Here is a 16411-nt window from a genome sequence, read left to right as displayed (position 1 = left end):
CTGCTCAGAAGCCACCTTGCCAATTAAGCAGTATATACATTTAATGATATTAATAAACATTGAAACGTATGTACTATCCATTCACTCAGATACACTGCACACGTCTGCTGAGATGGTGTGCTCTTTCTCAAAGGGCATTTTCTTGTGTTGTGAGCACCAGGTGGTCAAACTTTATTTGTGGCTAGCTGTCTTTTAAAGCATATTTTTAAATAACCGATGTAAAGACCTATCAATAAGCCCAGACAGGAAACGTGTGATGACGGACAGTAGGGTGGATCATCAGGCAATGAAACGCTGGCAGAACTATATTGTCAGATACATTAAAACTATCAACAACAGCTACTAGCTATGTTCTGCCTTCATGGTGTTTTGTCAATGGGTTCTTTATCTGGGATGTATGAAGCAAATGCAAAACACAAGCAGTGAAGTCTGAAACTTATTGAGCAGCACGCTTCTTATACACAAGGATACAGAATCACTCCTTTGCACAAGCATAGACACAAGATAGGATAGACTAACATACCAGGGCCTCCTTTACACAAGGATATCAAGCAAGCAACAATCCCTCCTTTACACAAGGACAGACACAAGAATAGAATGCACTAACATACCAGGCGAATGGCAGAATCCCTCCTTTCAGCTGCTGGAAGCACCAAGGATGTAGCAGCTGAGTAGACCCTAATCTGGCCAGACTATACAGCACATTCATCAGTTTAGGCCTGCATCAATACTGCTACCCTTCACCTGGCTTGATTGTTACTACCTTCACCTTCCTTGGGGGTCTCATGAGCTAGGCCAGCAGGCAAGCAAAGTAATTTTGTACCAGAAGCCCTCGTATGAGCGCAATCAAGTCAGCAGAACTCAGCATTAGAATCACTGCTGCTGAGCTCATGGTGACATGAAGGGTTCATTGTGCAAGCCCACCTACACCTCCTTGGTAACCATCCATCTTCTGCATTTCCCCTACTCGTAATCAGAGGAAGTATGCTTCTGAATATTAGTTGCTGGAAATCACATGTGGAGAGAATGCTGTTGGATCCTGTTTGTGGGCTTCCTACACACAGGCATCTGGTTAGTCACTGTGAGAACAGGATGCTGGACTAGATGGGCCATTGGCCTCATCCAGCAGGCTCTTTATTATATTTAGATAGTCTCATGGTTGTTTTTTGTTTTGTTTGTGTTTGTTTGCTTTGCTTTTAACAGGAGAGCTTTTCACAGCAAATCACCCCATTCATTGATCTTGTCCGGTGCTGCTTACTCAAACCAACAACAGCTCTTCAAAGGCAAAGGTCTTTATGGATCCTGCTACCAAGATCCTTTATCTGGAAAAGCTGGGCAGTGAATCTGGTGATTTCTAAATTCAGAACACAGGCACTGCCAGTGGGTTATGCTACATTAAATATATACAATTGGAATATGCAACAAAATCCCTTTTGCAGTAAATCCTCACCTCCTATCAGCCGTGCTCCTGTTTAGGGTTTTAGTCAGCCATGTCCCATTCCAGGAGGATAGGCCATTCTACTTAATTCCATCCCATCCCACAGCACTAGTTTCTTCTTCTTCCAGTCATTAGAATTCTGCGGCATGCTCAGTCCTCATTGGGCTGTTTGGAACATTGTGAGTTTCTGCATCTTTAAGGTCCTGTTTTCTACTTGCCATTTTGCAAATCTCAAGGATCCCCCAAGCATGCTGATATCCTCCTCATTTCTCAGTAGTTTTGTTTTGACTACAGTTCTGTCAGCACTCACCACCTGAGTTTGCTATTAGACGCACTGCTAGCTACCTCCTGACAACAACTCTTGGTAGGGCTTGTAAAATGGAAACCATTTTAAGAACATTTTAACCAGCCTTTCAAGGGGCATAACTTTGAGTGCCTCTTTATTTCCCCCTCATTGCTGGCTGCGCAGGAAAAGTCTAGACATTACTCTTCATGCAGAGAGGAGGAGGAGAATAACAAAGAGATAGAGGCAAATTCCCACTGAAATGAGTGAGATGTGATTTCAAATGCAGGTGTGTATCATTCAAGGTGCACAGTTTGGATAATGGATTTTTGCCTGTATAATCCCCGCAGAAGCAAATTCAGTTTTGTTGCCACTGATCTTATCCAAGTGAAGAAAATAGGCTGAGGAATACTCTAACCTGCCTTCTGGAATATTTATAGCTTCCCATTCTTGCACTAATTCTGTATTCTACAGTGAAACAAGTTGTGTTTCTTTCTCCCAGAGGGAGAAACAGGTAGCATTAAAATTAGGTTCTTGCTGCCTCCTTAATGAGGCATCCTCATTTGTTATGGATGCGCTATACTCTGCCAGCCAGAGAGGTTTTGACTTCAGCTACCATTTTCCTATACAAAAGACCTCAAAGTCTGATTGGGGAAAATATCAGAGATCTTTTAAAAAGTGGGTGTGCCTGTGAAAAGGCCTTTGGTTTTGTTAGACACCTGTGTTTCAGCTCCAAATGCAATTAAATCATTACATTGTACATTTAAATTCCCTGACATGGAATGGGCATGAGCACAAAATTTGCATTCTCAAGAATCTCCATCTTAATAATAATAACAATATTAATAATAATAAACCTAACCGAGGATTTTATCCGATTAGTCCTACTCAGAGTGGGTCCATTGAAACAAATGGACCTAAGTTAGTCATGTTCATTAGCATCAATGGGTCTGCTTCAATTACGATTTCCCTCATGGCTATAAATATATGTGTGAACATGAGCGGGCTGGATGATGCTTGCCAAAAATTAATAATAATAATAATAATAATAATAATAATAATAATAATAAAATTATTTATACCCCGCCCATCTGGCTGGGTTTCCCCAGCCACTCTGGGCAGCTCCCAACAGAATATTAACAACATATTGAAAAATCAAACATTAAAAACTTCCCTAAACGGAGCTGCCTTCAGATGTCTTCTAAAAGTCAGATGCAGTAGTTGTTTATTTCCTTGACATCTGGTGGGAGGGCGTTCCACAGGGTGGGCACCACTACTGAGAAGACCCTCTGCCTGGTTTCCTGTAACCTTACTTTTCACAGTGAAGAAGGCCCTCGGAGCTGGACCTCAGTGTCCGAGTTGAGTGATGGGGGTGGAGACGCTCCTTCAGGTATACTGGGCCGAGGCAATTTAGGGATTTAAAGGTCAGCACCAACACTTTGAATTGTGCTCGGAAACATACTGGGAGCCAATGTAGGTCTTTCAGGACCAGTGTTTTAGTCCCAGCCACCAGTCTAGCTGCCGCATTCTAGATTAGTTGTAGTTTCCGGGTCACCTTCAAAGGTAGCCCCACATAGAGCGCATTGCAGTAGTCCAAGCAGGAGATAACTATAGCATGCACCACTCTGGGAAGACAGTCTGCGGGCAGATAGGGTCTCAGCCTACCAGATGGAGCGTACCAGATGGAGCTGGCAGACAGCTGCCCTGGACACAGAATTGACTTGCGCCTCAATGCACAGCTGTGAGTCCAAAATAACTCCCAGGCTGCGCACCTGCTCCTTCAGGGGCACAGTTACTCCATTCAGGACCTGCCCACCCCCTGTCCCCCCAAAACAGTACCAGAGAGATGGCGGAATAAGAGTTTCAGTGGGTGGAGTTAAGCATTCAGTGTGTCCTACAATTTAGCAAAATATGGAAAACTTCGATATAGATGAGGTGGGGAAATAAGATAAAAATACAAATTTGCTCAATATGTACCATTTGGGCATGTCACAGAGTTTACTGTGGCCTGTCACGGGCTTAGAATTGCCCAGGTGCAGAATTTTAGTTGGATTTTAGCCTAGATTAGTAAGTCAGCTCCAACTAGCCTTATAGCTCCATGTGGTGTTCAAGGGGTTACTTGGGAGCAGAAAAAGAACAGTGGCACTTCACAGTCTATCCTAAGAACACTCAGAACAGCCACATGTCCCTGGCAATAGTACACAACAGGGCAACATCACCATTCTTGCGACACTTGGAAACTCTATTAAATTGATTTATTCCCACCCACAATTCCATTTATTGTTCAGTTTATTATGCTGGCACTCAGTTGCCCTTCCCTTTTCACGCTGGGTTGTTTTTGTAAAATAGTTTCAGATGCGCTGAGAAAACTAGAAAACAAACCACTACCCAGACATACCAACCACACCTAAAATCTGTAAGCATGTTAGACAACCAGGCACATTTTTTAGCTCATATAAAGACTCGATTTACTTCTGGCATTCCATGTGCCAACAGCTAGAAAGAAGTTTGGTAACCATAAAATCAAACAAACTCTGGTGTTTTTTCAATTATTTTCAGATGATTTCATTGGTAGGACCAAGGAATTGCTTTTTTTTTTTTTAAGTGTTTTGGTCAGGGTTTTGCAGGAAGGATTCAAGTGCATATAGGGATTGCACAACTGGAGTGGATTAAAGTGCTCTGTTTGGCCTAACACAATAAATCCACTTTTTTTTAAAAAAAAGTGGACTTTTTGCAGTTTAGAAAGTAATGGGGAAATTCATTGAAAAGTGTGGGGTGGAGATTCATGGGAAGACATATGAACACTACGCAAGCAAACCAGGATGAGTGCTTGTTTGTTGTCATATCACCTTCCCGTAAACAAGTCAGAACAAACACCCAAGCAAGAAAAGACATAGTCTAACCTCCCCATTAGCATTACGCAAGAAAATCAGGATGAACACTCAGTAAACAGGATGTTATAGCCCTGCCTTCTCTAGTGCTGCTCAGACACCTCTTCCTTTCCTTTTCATGCTTGGTGCGGCTGAAAGCGCTGTCATGCTTTGAAGGGCACTACTTTAGGCTTAGTCCTCCCAAAGAGCAGATGAGGTGGTAAACCTGTTTGTGGACTGTACCATGTCAGATGGAAGGAGGGGTAATGGCAGGGCTTTTTTTCCAACCAGAACTCCCTGGAATTGAATTCCGGCAGCTCTTAGAAGGTGGAGGTCCTAAAGCTCAACAACCTTGGGTGGGTGCTCAGCAAGTTCCAACACCTCTTTTTTCTAGAAATAAAGCCCTGGGTAATGAAATGGCCAAATGCTCCCCCCCCCCCATAGACATTTCTTGCACATAGAAAAGTGGCATGTCCCTTGGACTTTATGGATGTCTGATGTAAATGCCCTACACCCACCCCTTCTTCAGACATAACAGCACCCCAACCTCTGCAAGCAGGCCTGTGCAGAGCTTGTTTATTAGAATAAAGTTATAAACTCAAACAAAAAAGCAGCTTATAATTTACTGGGATGCTTTCTTAGGGAGGTCTCTGATTTTATGTGGAACACTAGTGACACCCGGTGGTTGCTTGTACTCATTACCGTTTTACTTTTTTTGAACAGTATCTCCATTGCATGCAAGAACAGGCCTAGGCAACAGCCAAGGTCTATGAAAAAGGAGTATATCAACAAGGCTTCAGGGTTTTTTGGTGTCCTTTTTTTTTTTTTTTTTTTTTGCAGAAACAGGAATGGCAGCAGCAGCAGCAAGTAAGCACATTTCTGACCTTAGTGGCTGTAGAATACAGGGCATCAATCAAGTGTAAAGATCACAGTTTAATGATTTCCAGAAAGGAGCAGCCAAGTTAGGCATGTCTGGAATGTACTTCGGCACATTTTTGAAAAGGGAATTATTGGGGTTAATGCTGTTCTAACACTGTCATAGTACTAGATCTGTTCCACAGAACCTACGTATGCGTTACCTAGCCCTCACATACAAAAGGGAGCATTTTTGTTGTCACGTTGAAGTAAGCTACTGTAGCTGAGCAACTTCCTCAAGTTCTCCCACCAGCCAAACCTGCCCACTGGGTTCCGAGACAGGGCCAGCCATAGCTTGGTGGTAGAGCATCTGCTTTGCATTCCATAGGTTACAAGTTCAATCCTTGGCACCTCCAGCTAGGGATGGGAATGCTCTTTGTCTGAAGCCCTGGGGAACCACTCACTGACAGTCGGTGTCGACAGTACTGAGATGGACCATAATATCTAAGAGCAAGGAAGCTTCCTATATACGAAATGTCCAATGCAGGACATTCTATTGCCTGAAGCAAAGAGCAAGATGCCACCCTCTCATTCCACATACAAAAATCAAGCAGATTGGCAAATTAAATCATATTTCAACACTCTAGCAATGAGACAGTGTCTTTTACCACACCTGAAGGGCCAATGGCTAGCTTAGTGGGTGCAGGGCAAGCCATCTCCAAGACAACAGCAATGGACAGTTCACATTCAATAGCTTTACACTGCTATTGTACAAGAAGTTTTTTTTTTAAAAAAAAAATCACTTCAGATCTGGCCCCAACTCTCCTTTATTTTTTTGGATTCCTGGCTTGTTCTTTTCATGAGCTCATTTCTGCCTTAGGCTTTCTGACACAGAATGTGCAAATGAATTCAGTCCCCAACTCCAACCCCTAGCTGACGGATAAAAAACACGTACCCTTCTTTCAGGACACCTACAAATGCAACAGGTAGAAAAGGGTGTTCAATCATCACGTTGTTCCTTCTGTCTTTGAACCTGAAATGGCTATTCATGCATTCTGCTTAATGGATTACTTATCCGTAGAAAATATTTTTGTCAGTAATAATTGGGAGATAATATCCAAGAATTCCCTGCGCATTATCCATGCACACACAGAGAGATTGAAAGTGTCAATCAGTATTATCAGCATCTACTAAATGCCTTCCATCCTAAACTCTTTTTATAACTAAATTAAAATATAATCCAAACATGGAAAACTTTGGGGAAAGCGAAGGAGAAATGGATAATGACACATGATCCAGGTTTAGTCTTCTGCTATTGTTAAAAGTCTTGGATGGGATTCATATAAAAAGGTTATCCAGTTAGTTTAATGGGGCCCAGCTGAGCATTAGCGCATGGATACAAATGAGTATTCAGGTTCACATTTGCAGTCTCATTCATTGCACATCTGTAAACCTGCTTGTGCTATCAACATCTCTTGCTAGATTAGATGCTGCTTGCAAGCCTGAATAGGTAAGATAAATTGACATATGGAGGCAGCTTCTTCCAAAGAGAAGAAATAGAAAGCAAAAACCATCAAAGATGCAACATGAAAGAACAAACCTTAGGCATATGTAAGGCAGCAAAAGGTAACAGGGAAACAGATGCCTTGTGACAGGTTTCGCCAGCCTTCTAGTGCTGGGAAGTTGCATAAACACAAGGTCAAAGTCTGCAAAGCAGAATAGAAGGAAAAGCAGCCAGCAGGTTTTTCCCCATGCAAGGAAGTCAATGGTCGAAGCATGAGAGCGCTTAGGAAAGGGTACAGTTCCCCTCTCTGATAAGACTAGGTTACGCATTTGAGGCAAAGGCAAAGATTGACACACCTGCAGTCCTCTGGGTGTGGGTGGGTGTTTATATATCTGTATCTATAATCCTCTTAAGTGAAAAATTCTCAACAGAGAAGAGCCTTTTCAAAAAGCAGGAAGTCACCAGAGAATTGCTCACCTGAGGCCCCATGAGGCATCATTATGAATTACTTGCTCATTTCCTGAAGTGTTGGAATATTTCTCCTCTGCAATGAAAGTGTGAAAAGCCTGGAATAAAAATGCAAACAGTCAGATGTAAAATTGTAAGATGATAACTGACTCGGTGCATTGCATTACACAATGGATAACCTGCCAACATGCAGTTGTAGCCTCTACACTAACCTCTACACAGAGTAGACCCTTCAAAATGAATAGACCTAAGGTAGTCATCTCCATTAATTTCAGTATGACTAAGACTGTACAGTACTCAACTGAGGGTGTGATAGTACGGTATATCTCTTTTCAACCACCTTCATTGGCTTCCTGTTTGCTTCTCTACTGAATTCAAAGTGCTGGTGCTTATTTATTTACCAAGTTTTACATCCTGCCTTCCTTCAAGGAATTCAAGCTGATTGCATGGGATTCCCTGTGTAACTTCAGCAAAGTGGTTGCCTCATGACCCTTCAGATCAAATTTTCACTTTGGAAGTGGTGTTTGAACTTGCCAGTAGCTGGGGGATGGGTGCTGAAATGGCAGTAAAATCCAGGGGGGTGTTTTTTTGTAACCAACTTAGGCTTGCTTACCCTACCTGGGGAGAATGGACCTTGCCTTATTTATAATTCAGGATGCCCTACTTCAATGAACGCTATGTGGGGGGGGGGGTCTCCTTAGAGATGGTTGGAAAATTCAGCTGCTCCAAAATGCTGTTTGGGGTCAGTTAGTCAGAGCATATCATGCCCATATTGTTACTTCAGTCTCATTTCTTTATTGAGTTTATGACAGGTGTTACAGTTGAAATGCTTTTGGCACTTCACAGATTAATTCTTTGGTTCATGAGCGAGGGACACTTTTCGTCAGTTACCCACACTATTTGCAATTCTACCGCTGAGGTACTCCAATTAGCACTCAGGGAGTTACCTCACCCCTTGTTACCGGCTTGGGAATCTTTTCCTAGAAAAACTCTCTCCTCCTGACTGGAATGAGACCCAGGGAGTCTGTATTCCCACAGCTTCTCCCTCTCCTGTCTCAGACTCAGCCCTCCAGTGAACTCCTGTCTGTTTACCTTCCTCAGACACTCAACGCCATCTTCCTTTCGAAGCTGCGAGGCTCTTTCCTCTTGCTGTGGACGGTCTCCTCAGAACAGATGTTCAATTCAAATCAGATTCTCTCAGGCAAACCCTCTCCTAATCCCTATCTCCCATCTCAAATCGAGCCCTCTCTCTCTCTCAAACTAAACCCTCGGTCCCTTCTCTATCCTTGTCTAACTCTGTCCCTCAAAAACTGCTCCTTTTATTCTTCCCTCCAAAATGCTGCTCCACAAACAGCCCCCTGCCCCCCGGCTAGCTGTCTTGGTGGTCATCAGAGAGAAGCTCCAGCCCTCCGGGTGCAATTCTGAAGGACTTCATCACCTTTGGTCTGGTTCTGCTGTCTGTCACAAATACTATTATGTTGGTGGTTATATGCAACAAGACCTTCTCAGAGGTGGCCTCACAGCTGTGGAATTTCATCCCCGCCCCTGGATAATTTTAAACAGGCCTTTTTAATGGCCTTCAGAAGCTAATTGCAAATATTGCTGTATAAATGGCATTGCAGCCTAGTTTCTAAATAGGCTATTTGCTATTTCCCTGCTGGCTTTTAGAAAATACGGCACAGATATTTTAAATGGTTTTAAAATTTGTTTTGAAATACAAATAATTCTCAATTAGGGTTTGATGTGAGTGTGGAGAAATGACCGTTTAAAATGTGTTTCCTGAGACAGGGTTTTGTTTTGTTTTTTTAAAAAAAGTTTGCTGTGGATGTGGGGTTATGTGAAGGATTAAGTTTAAAATACCATGAATCTGAGGGTAGATGGCAGTTGGCAGCTACTCAGTTGCAAAAAGAATGGTCATGGAAAAGCGGGTTCTTTTTATATGGACCAAGAGGATTGTGAAATTTCACTGGGTAGAAATTCTTGGTCACTTATTGGACACAAAGAAAGTGGTCTGGTGAGGGGGTAGAATTATATGCCCCTCAAATCTGACTGGTTGGTTGCAAGTGTAGGCTGGCTGGAACATAAAAAGAACCATTCTCAGTGTATTTTTGCTCTGCTACACATTTGAAAAGGGCGTGTTTATTCTTCCGCTGCTGCTGCTGCAGCTGCTTCTGCCATTTTCATCCCGCACTATTTCAGTTACTTTTGAGTTGAAATCTGACAAACATTTTGTGTGCTTGCTTTGCACCAGGAATGCAATGTTGGGGTTATTTGCAATGAATAATACATTGACATTTTATTCTCCTGAGGAAACAACTTTATTTTGAATTCTTTGTTTTGGTGTGCTCATTTGAGGCTGGAACATTTTGTACACTTAGCTGCAGGAACCGGAATAGCTGGTTGCACCCTTCTGCTCCACTTATTAGGATCCCAGCAATAAAATTGTCTAATTTCATATCTACTCCCGTATGTCTCCCCCCCCCTTTACTGCTGATGTAATTATTTTAATTAAAACTGCCCTGTTCCCACAGGCTCAGGCAAACTTACTATTAATAAAGCAATATTTTCTTTGCTTTTTGCTTATCCTCATCCTTTACTTAACCTCCCTACAAATACTTTTCATTGAAATTATTTTAAACAAAATCTTAAAAACTGTCCTTTTCCCCCGGGGGGGAGGGAGGGAAAATGAATGTGGGTAGAATGTGCTGATTATTTTGTTCCTATCAGCATCCTACTGGCTGCATATCGAACCAATGGCAATCTCCAAAGGCAGCCACAGACAGGTAAGCAATGCCAGTAGCCCAGTCTGAATTTAACCAGTGCAGGAGTAACCAAAAGCAAATTGCCATTTCCTGCTAGCTTTGGCAGCCTAGCAAAAGCTGGTAAAAGTCTTTCTAGAGACCAATGCTACCTGGGTAAGCAGAAACAATGAATCACAGAGAACACCCAAATTACATCCTTACCTTTCTTTAGCTCTCTCCATATCTTCACCCCTGTCTTTGTACCATTGTTTCCAGTTCTCTCTCTCCCCGTGAGCTTCAGTCCTCCAGTTTGAACCAGCTCAGCCACCGGCTCTGCCTACTCTTCCTTGCTACCTCTCGTATCTAGAGTATCTAGCGAACGGGTAGGTGATGTGGTGCCCTCCAGATGTTTAGTGGACTTCAACTCTCATCAGCCCCAGCCAGCATCACCAATGGGCAAGAATGATGGGAGATGCACTCCATTGGTGATATTCCATTTTACATTTGCACCAGTGCAATGGGATTTCCTCCCTCTCCTCTCCTCCTGTGTGACCTGAACCGTTACCAAATCTGCTCTGGAGGGTTGGAGGAACCCCCAGTACAGATTCTGGGGATACATGGTGTGCGTGAGAACAGTACAAGGAGAAATCTTGCATTGGAGGAATGTTCTCCTTATTGTTAGGTTGAATACAAGCCCATTACACCAAGAGGGCACCATGTTGGCTACCCCTGATCTAGACAGTGCTCCCTTTTTGTCTTCATTCAGATCCCCACCTTTAAGCTTCACCTTGCCAGTAAAACCTTTGGCCTACCCTCTTAAGTCACCATCGCCGGCTAAATTTTAAGCTGTGTTTTTATCTTGTGTTCTCATCCTGTGAACCACACTGGGAAGGGAGATATATAAATATAAATAGTAGCAGTAGCAGCATCTAAAGTACATGTATTCATTCATACCCACCCCTTGCCCCTTAACATCAGCTTCTCTCAGCAGAAGCTCGTCTTTTGGGCTTAACTCTGTACAGCAGCACATAGACTGATAAGATTTCAACCAGCGCTGGCAACAGGGCTCTATATTGTTACAAGTTCCTTAACATATATCCCAAGCTGCCTATGGCTGGAAACGAGGATACTGGACTTTGATGGGCTACTTGCTTCACCTTGTGTTCATTGCAGTTTGAATCTGAAGCTGCAAGCAAGAACCGACCGCAACCAGTGCACAGAGTTGGTGTTTGGTGTTGCCGCAGTCATCCCCACCGTTAAGGAGAAAAGTCCCAACTGATGCAACAAGCTAGAGAGATGAAATGGCACAAGAGCATTTTGAAAAGCGGATGAAGACGATGCCGCGAAAGAAATGCATGAGCCAGGGGGCATGCATTTAGCAGGGGGTTAGACTTGATGGCCCTTGTGGTCTATTCCAACTCTATGATTCTTTGGTTCTATGATTCTAGGTGGGAACACTCAGTAAGGTGTCGGATAGGTATGAAAGCATGAGATCCATTACATTTAGAACAGGTTTAAACATACTGTATTAAAATTCTGGACCCGCTTTCAATAAGGCACAGGATTAATGTTTGTTTGTTTTCTTTTACCATATACCATCCCCCCTTTTTTTTACACCCTTACATTATCCAGAGACACAGAAAGAGAGAGGAAGCTAAAAGTATATTGTTTATAATCAGAGCATAGGTTGCTTTGTGGACAAAAAGAACTAATTTTAACTATATAGTTTCAAAATTCCGAGGGGTAAAGAGAAAAATCATATATTGTTTGTTTGTAGAACTCAGCATAGCTAAAATTGTACAATCCTTCTAGCAAAGCTGAACATTTAAAGCCAAGTTTTAAAGTCAAGCCAAACAGAATGAGCCCCACAAAAAGCCAAAGCCAACACAGATGGCATTAACGTTATAAAAAAGAGACTACTTGTTTAAAAGCCTTTTTATTTTCCTTCACCATTATTGTTTTACAATACAAATTTCACCTTGTTGAACACACAAAAAAACCCTACAGAAGATAACTCTGTTTCACGTAAAATACAGAATGAATATATATATTTTTATATAGATAGATAGATATATGCTTCTTCATTCTTAAAAAACTATTTTGTTCTGCACATTGGCAAGTATAGGATAGAATACTTCCCCCAGACACAATATGTATGGCAGGACTGAAATTTTAGAGTTACATGCAGTTTCTGCACAATTCTGTTTTCAAGAAATCAATTGTTTTTCAACAAAATTTTCATTCAGGGATGAGACATTGTTTATAGTTTGATTTTTTATTTGCTGATCATTTGGAGAGAAAAATAATCTTATAAAAAGGAATCCATAGCTGTTTTCTTGCTATAGTTAAAATCCATGTATGGAATGGACAATAAAATAATTTAAGAAGCAAATTTCACTCTAACCTCTCCACAATATGTGAAGACTTGATTATGGTATTTGGTTTTTCTTCCAATTTAGTCATCTGAACATTGCAAGCAGATTCCCAATTTAATTTAGATATAAAATCAAAATTTAGTAATGTATACAATACATATAATATTTGTTTCATGGAATACTTTATTTTAAATTAAAACTTGTAAAGACTGCCTACTGACCATACTATCAAGACAAGAAAGGCACTAGAAACAGATACATCTCTCTCCCAAGAAGCTTTTTTTTTATTTTAACTCTTTTCTCTGACATGTAAAAATCTTTTTTAGATTTTATTTTTACGCATATCATTTTGAAAAATAAAGTTAGGAAATACTTAGAAAAATCACTTTACAACAGAATAATTTTTTTGCACTTTTTGACACTGTCACTGCAGATTTACAAAATCAAAGTTTACCAAACCTTTCTGTGTCTATCATTAGTAGCTTCAGTGAAACAGGTAGAAAGATTCCTGTATATTATTATCCCAATCAGGTATTTAGAAACCTTCATATAGACATTTGCTAGAAAATGGCTTACAGCCCAATCTTTGGGGCAAGAGATATGAAAATTATGTTTTCCCAAGAAAATAATACGCTTTGTTCCCAGACGAGACTGGAAAGACCAGAACTTATGATATAAAAGCCTCTTTTTCTGTTTACGCTGCTGCATCATATACAAAGAAACATGGTGATGAGCAATGCAAATCCAAAATCTATTAACAAGAAATGTATACAGTGCATGATAATTTACGGTTTCCTTATTGTTGTCCATCGCAGATCCTTTGGAGAGAGAAAAAGATCACAGTGCTTACCAGGTAAGAGACTAGATTACAGTCAAGGTAATGGTTAAAAGGTAGAGGAAAGGGAGCAGTTCAGTTTTTATGGCATCTCTTCTTGCGGAGTTCTTAGCACTTTTGGACAGTTCTTTTGCCATCTCTTCTTCTTCTTTTTTGTAGCTGTTATGTGTCATTCACCAATCTGCTGTACTTAGGCTGTCTACCCAGTCGGAGAGCTTGCCAGGAAAATGGCCAGTGGTAAGAGCGTGGGACAATGCCCGGAACATTCTTTTCAAAGTACTGGAAGGGTCTATACCACCACACTCGTGCAAGGAGGTTTGTCTGGGAAGCTTCTTTTAGCACCTGCAAAACAACAGTGTTTACAAATGAAGCCTCAATAAAGGAAAACCAGCAGGCAGCAGTTTATTTGCTCTTCCAATATATTTCATGCCTGAAGCACATTATTAGGGTCCCATTATGACTACTACTTTTTGGGGCTGGGGGACAGAAGAAACACAGGGGAGAGCTTGCTATGTACCCCATCACACCAACAGAAAAGAAGAAGAGTACAACAGAAGTGGCACATGCAAACTATGATTCAAATGTGCTTTGCTTCAGGAACTCTTTTTCCTTATCATATCTTGTTATATCTCGAGAAGCAATCAATGTTTTTGCATAGTATCTATTAATAATGGTTTCACATCTTAGAACAAAAAAAACCAAACCCCTGTCCCTGACTGTTTCACAAATAGGAAAGCACCGAGCAGGAAGTACTTAATATATTCAGGACAAGCCTGAAAGACAGATATGAGTAGCCAAACTTGTTTGAGCTTGTTGCTTCTCACTCTCCCACCCAAGTCCCCTCCTCATGACAGAAAGTGTGAATGCACACATATATAATTTTTGCTTTCCTAGAGGGTCTGGATAAAAAATCAGATCCAGTGCAATAACAAATGTATTGGAATAGGTCAGCTTAAGCTGTTGGGGGAAGAGAGACTCACTTGTTGGTTGGCCATTGTGTGATACCACCAGAAAAGTCTTGTAGTGATGTAGTAAGCCACCACCACATCCACAGTGTAGTGGTCGTGAGCCAAGAGGATACAGAACATCCCCACTAAGCTGAGAGTCCAACAAACCCAATGATACCACCAGAGTCGCCGAGGTGAATCTGAAGGCAAGGAAAGGTGGAAAGAAATCATTAATGCAATGCACATAGCACATTCTCCTTCACAGGATGAAGAATTAAACACAGTATCATAAGCTGAACATCTTCAAACGGGATAACCCCCAGCATTCTGTGGAATGGAAAGAGGATAGTAACAATATCATAGATATCTGTGGCCTCAGAACTCTAGCTGCCATTGCCTCCCTGAGGGAACAGTGCAGCCATTCAAATGAGAGCTCAATTTAAGCATGCATTTCTTGTTTACTTACTATTGCTATCATTGTCACTACAATTTATTACCTGCCCTTCTTCACCCCCAAGCCCCAGGGTGGGTTACCACAATTAAACACAGTATTAAAAGCAGTTTAAAGCAATTTAAAATTGCCAGACACACTTCTGTTAGAAGGGAGTTTCACAGCCTAGGGTCTGCCACAGATAATGCCTCTCCCTGGACCATCACCCTCCAAGCTTCTGAAGGCTGTGGAAGGGTGCTCCCTCCAATGATCTTACTATCCAAGACAGTCTGTAGGGAATGAGTTGACTTTTTCCCAAGTATTTGGGGTCTAAGTCATTTAGGGCTTTAAACATTAACATGAACACATTGAATCGGGCCCAGAAACTTACTGGCAACCTGTGCAGCTGTTTTAAACAGGGGTCATATGAGATCTGAAGGGAACCACAGACCACTGCACTCCATCCATCTCTCCCTCAATAATTGTTATCAAGCACGGCTAGCAAAGTGGTCTGAAGCCAGACTGGAATGGAATCAAATAACCAGCTTCATCCAAGCATGCCTGAAGCTGGACTGCCACCAGCTTCTTGAGCACCTTGGCGGGATGGGGTGGGGTAGAGGAATGGGGTGTTTGCAGGCTTTATCAATGGTGTTTCAAATATATGCAATTTCACCTACACGCCCAGTGTCTCAGAACATAAATGGGGAGTTGCCTGTATACTGTACTAGTTTCCACTTTTACTAAGCAGTTATCAGCCATAAAGCATACAAAAACAAAATTGAAAGAACCAAAATGAATGGGAGGATCATGATTCTCCAAGAATTACAAGTGTATGGGTATTTATTGATGCTTCAACTCTGCAACTGGTTTATAAACGGCTAATACGGAAATTAGGTAGCAGAGAATTAATCATGACAAAGGGAACCAAAGACTTAGGCTAATCTTCTTCCAATCTCAGTTGCTTTAGAGTTGAATTGGTTTTCCCATTAATCTTGGCTGCAGATCAGAAATGACTGAGCCAGCCACACCAGACCAGCACAATTGTATTAGCATTCAGATGTGATGTCAGGTAAAACTTTTATTCAGCAACTATTTTCCTTGGAAAATACATTAACATAAACTACACTCCAATCCCAGCAAACAAATATTATTAAGATGAGATGTGCCTTTCCTTTTCCCCCAGTTTGTTTTACACCGTAAGTTGTTGTTGTCATAATAAGAGAAGGATGAGAATGCTGTGCAATGAGTTTGGATAGAAGGGCTAAATTATGTTTTATTCCCATTGTATGTTCCTCTAAAAACATGCTCAAAGGAAGGCTAGCATTCTTTGTTAAGAGTTTCTGTGTTTACTTTCATTGTTGGATATTTATTTCCACTGACATGCTTTTTAGCAAAATTATCAAGGTACAAAGTGCTAACAGCAAGGCAGTATTTTACAGTGTGTTCTCATATTAACTGACATACATTTTTTAGTCCAAAACTGAAAAAGTCAAACTTACACTCTTTGATAAATAAGTATGTAAGTGTTAGCATAACTGTGTGACCGCTGAACAAGTAGTCACCACACAGATCGTGTGATCCTGTGATGGACAGCCCGCCTCCAGCAAGCATCTTCATTATCCTCCTCATGTGCGATTCCCAGTCTCCAAAGAGCTGATGGAAGGA

At 41.4% G+C, this 16411-nt stretch overlaps 2 protein-coding genes across 13 annotated transcripts in view; both read right to left on the bottom strand.

The window, feature by feature from the left end:
* Positions 1-10013, bottom strand: part of PRKG1 (protein kinase cGMP-dependent 1) — a gene marked incomplete at its 3' end in the record, with an annotated part of 706724 nt that extends 696711 nt beyond the window's left edge. The window contains exons 1-3 of one of the 3 annotated variants that reach the window (XM_082222042.1): positions 9279-10013; positions 8511-8581; positions 7428-7516 (exon numbers count right to left, since the gene is read on the bottom strand). Of the gene's footprint in view, positions 1-7427; positions 7517-8036; positions 8104-8510 lie in introns of those variants that run through there. The other 2 variants (XM_082222041.1, XM_082222043.1) reach the window with 2 other exon arrangements.
* A 2066-nt stretch (positions 10014-12079) lies between these two features.
* The window catches only part of SGMS1 (sphingomyelin synthase 1), a 76286-nt gene continuing 71954 nt past the window's right edge, over positions 12080-16411 (bottom strand). For all 10 annotated transcript variants that reach the window (XM_082222131.1, XM_082222137.1, XM_082222129.1 and 7 more), the window contains 3 exons: positions 16246-16399; positions 14350-14516; positions 12080-13711 (listed from right to left, as the gene is read on the bottom strand). In XM_082222131.1, coding sequence (XP_082078257.1) covers positions 13532-13711; positions 14350-14516; positions 16246-16399 — 501 coding nt within the window. In that variant the 3' untranslated portion in view covers positions 12080-13531. The remainder of the gene's footprint in view (positions 13712-14349; positions 14517-16245; positions 16400-16411) is intronic.

Source organism: Podarcis vaucheri (genome assembly GCF_965113315.1).
Source record: "Podarcis vaucheri genome assembly, chromosome: 5".
Classification (NCBI taxonomy): domain Eukaryota; kingdom Metazoa; phylum Chordata; class Lepidosauria; order Squamata; family Lacertidae; genus Podarcis; species Podarcis vaucheri.
Note: the sequence above shows the minus strand (reverse complement) of the source record. Positions and strands in the feature narration are given on the sequence as shown.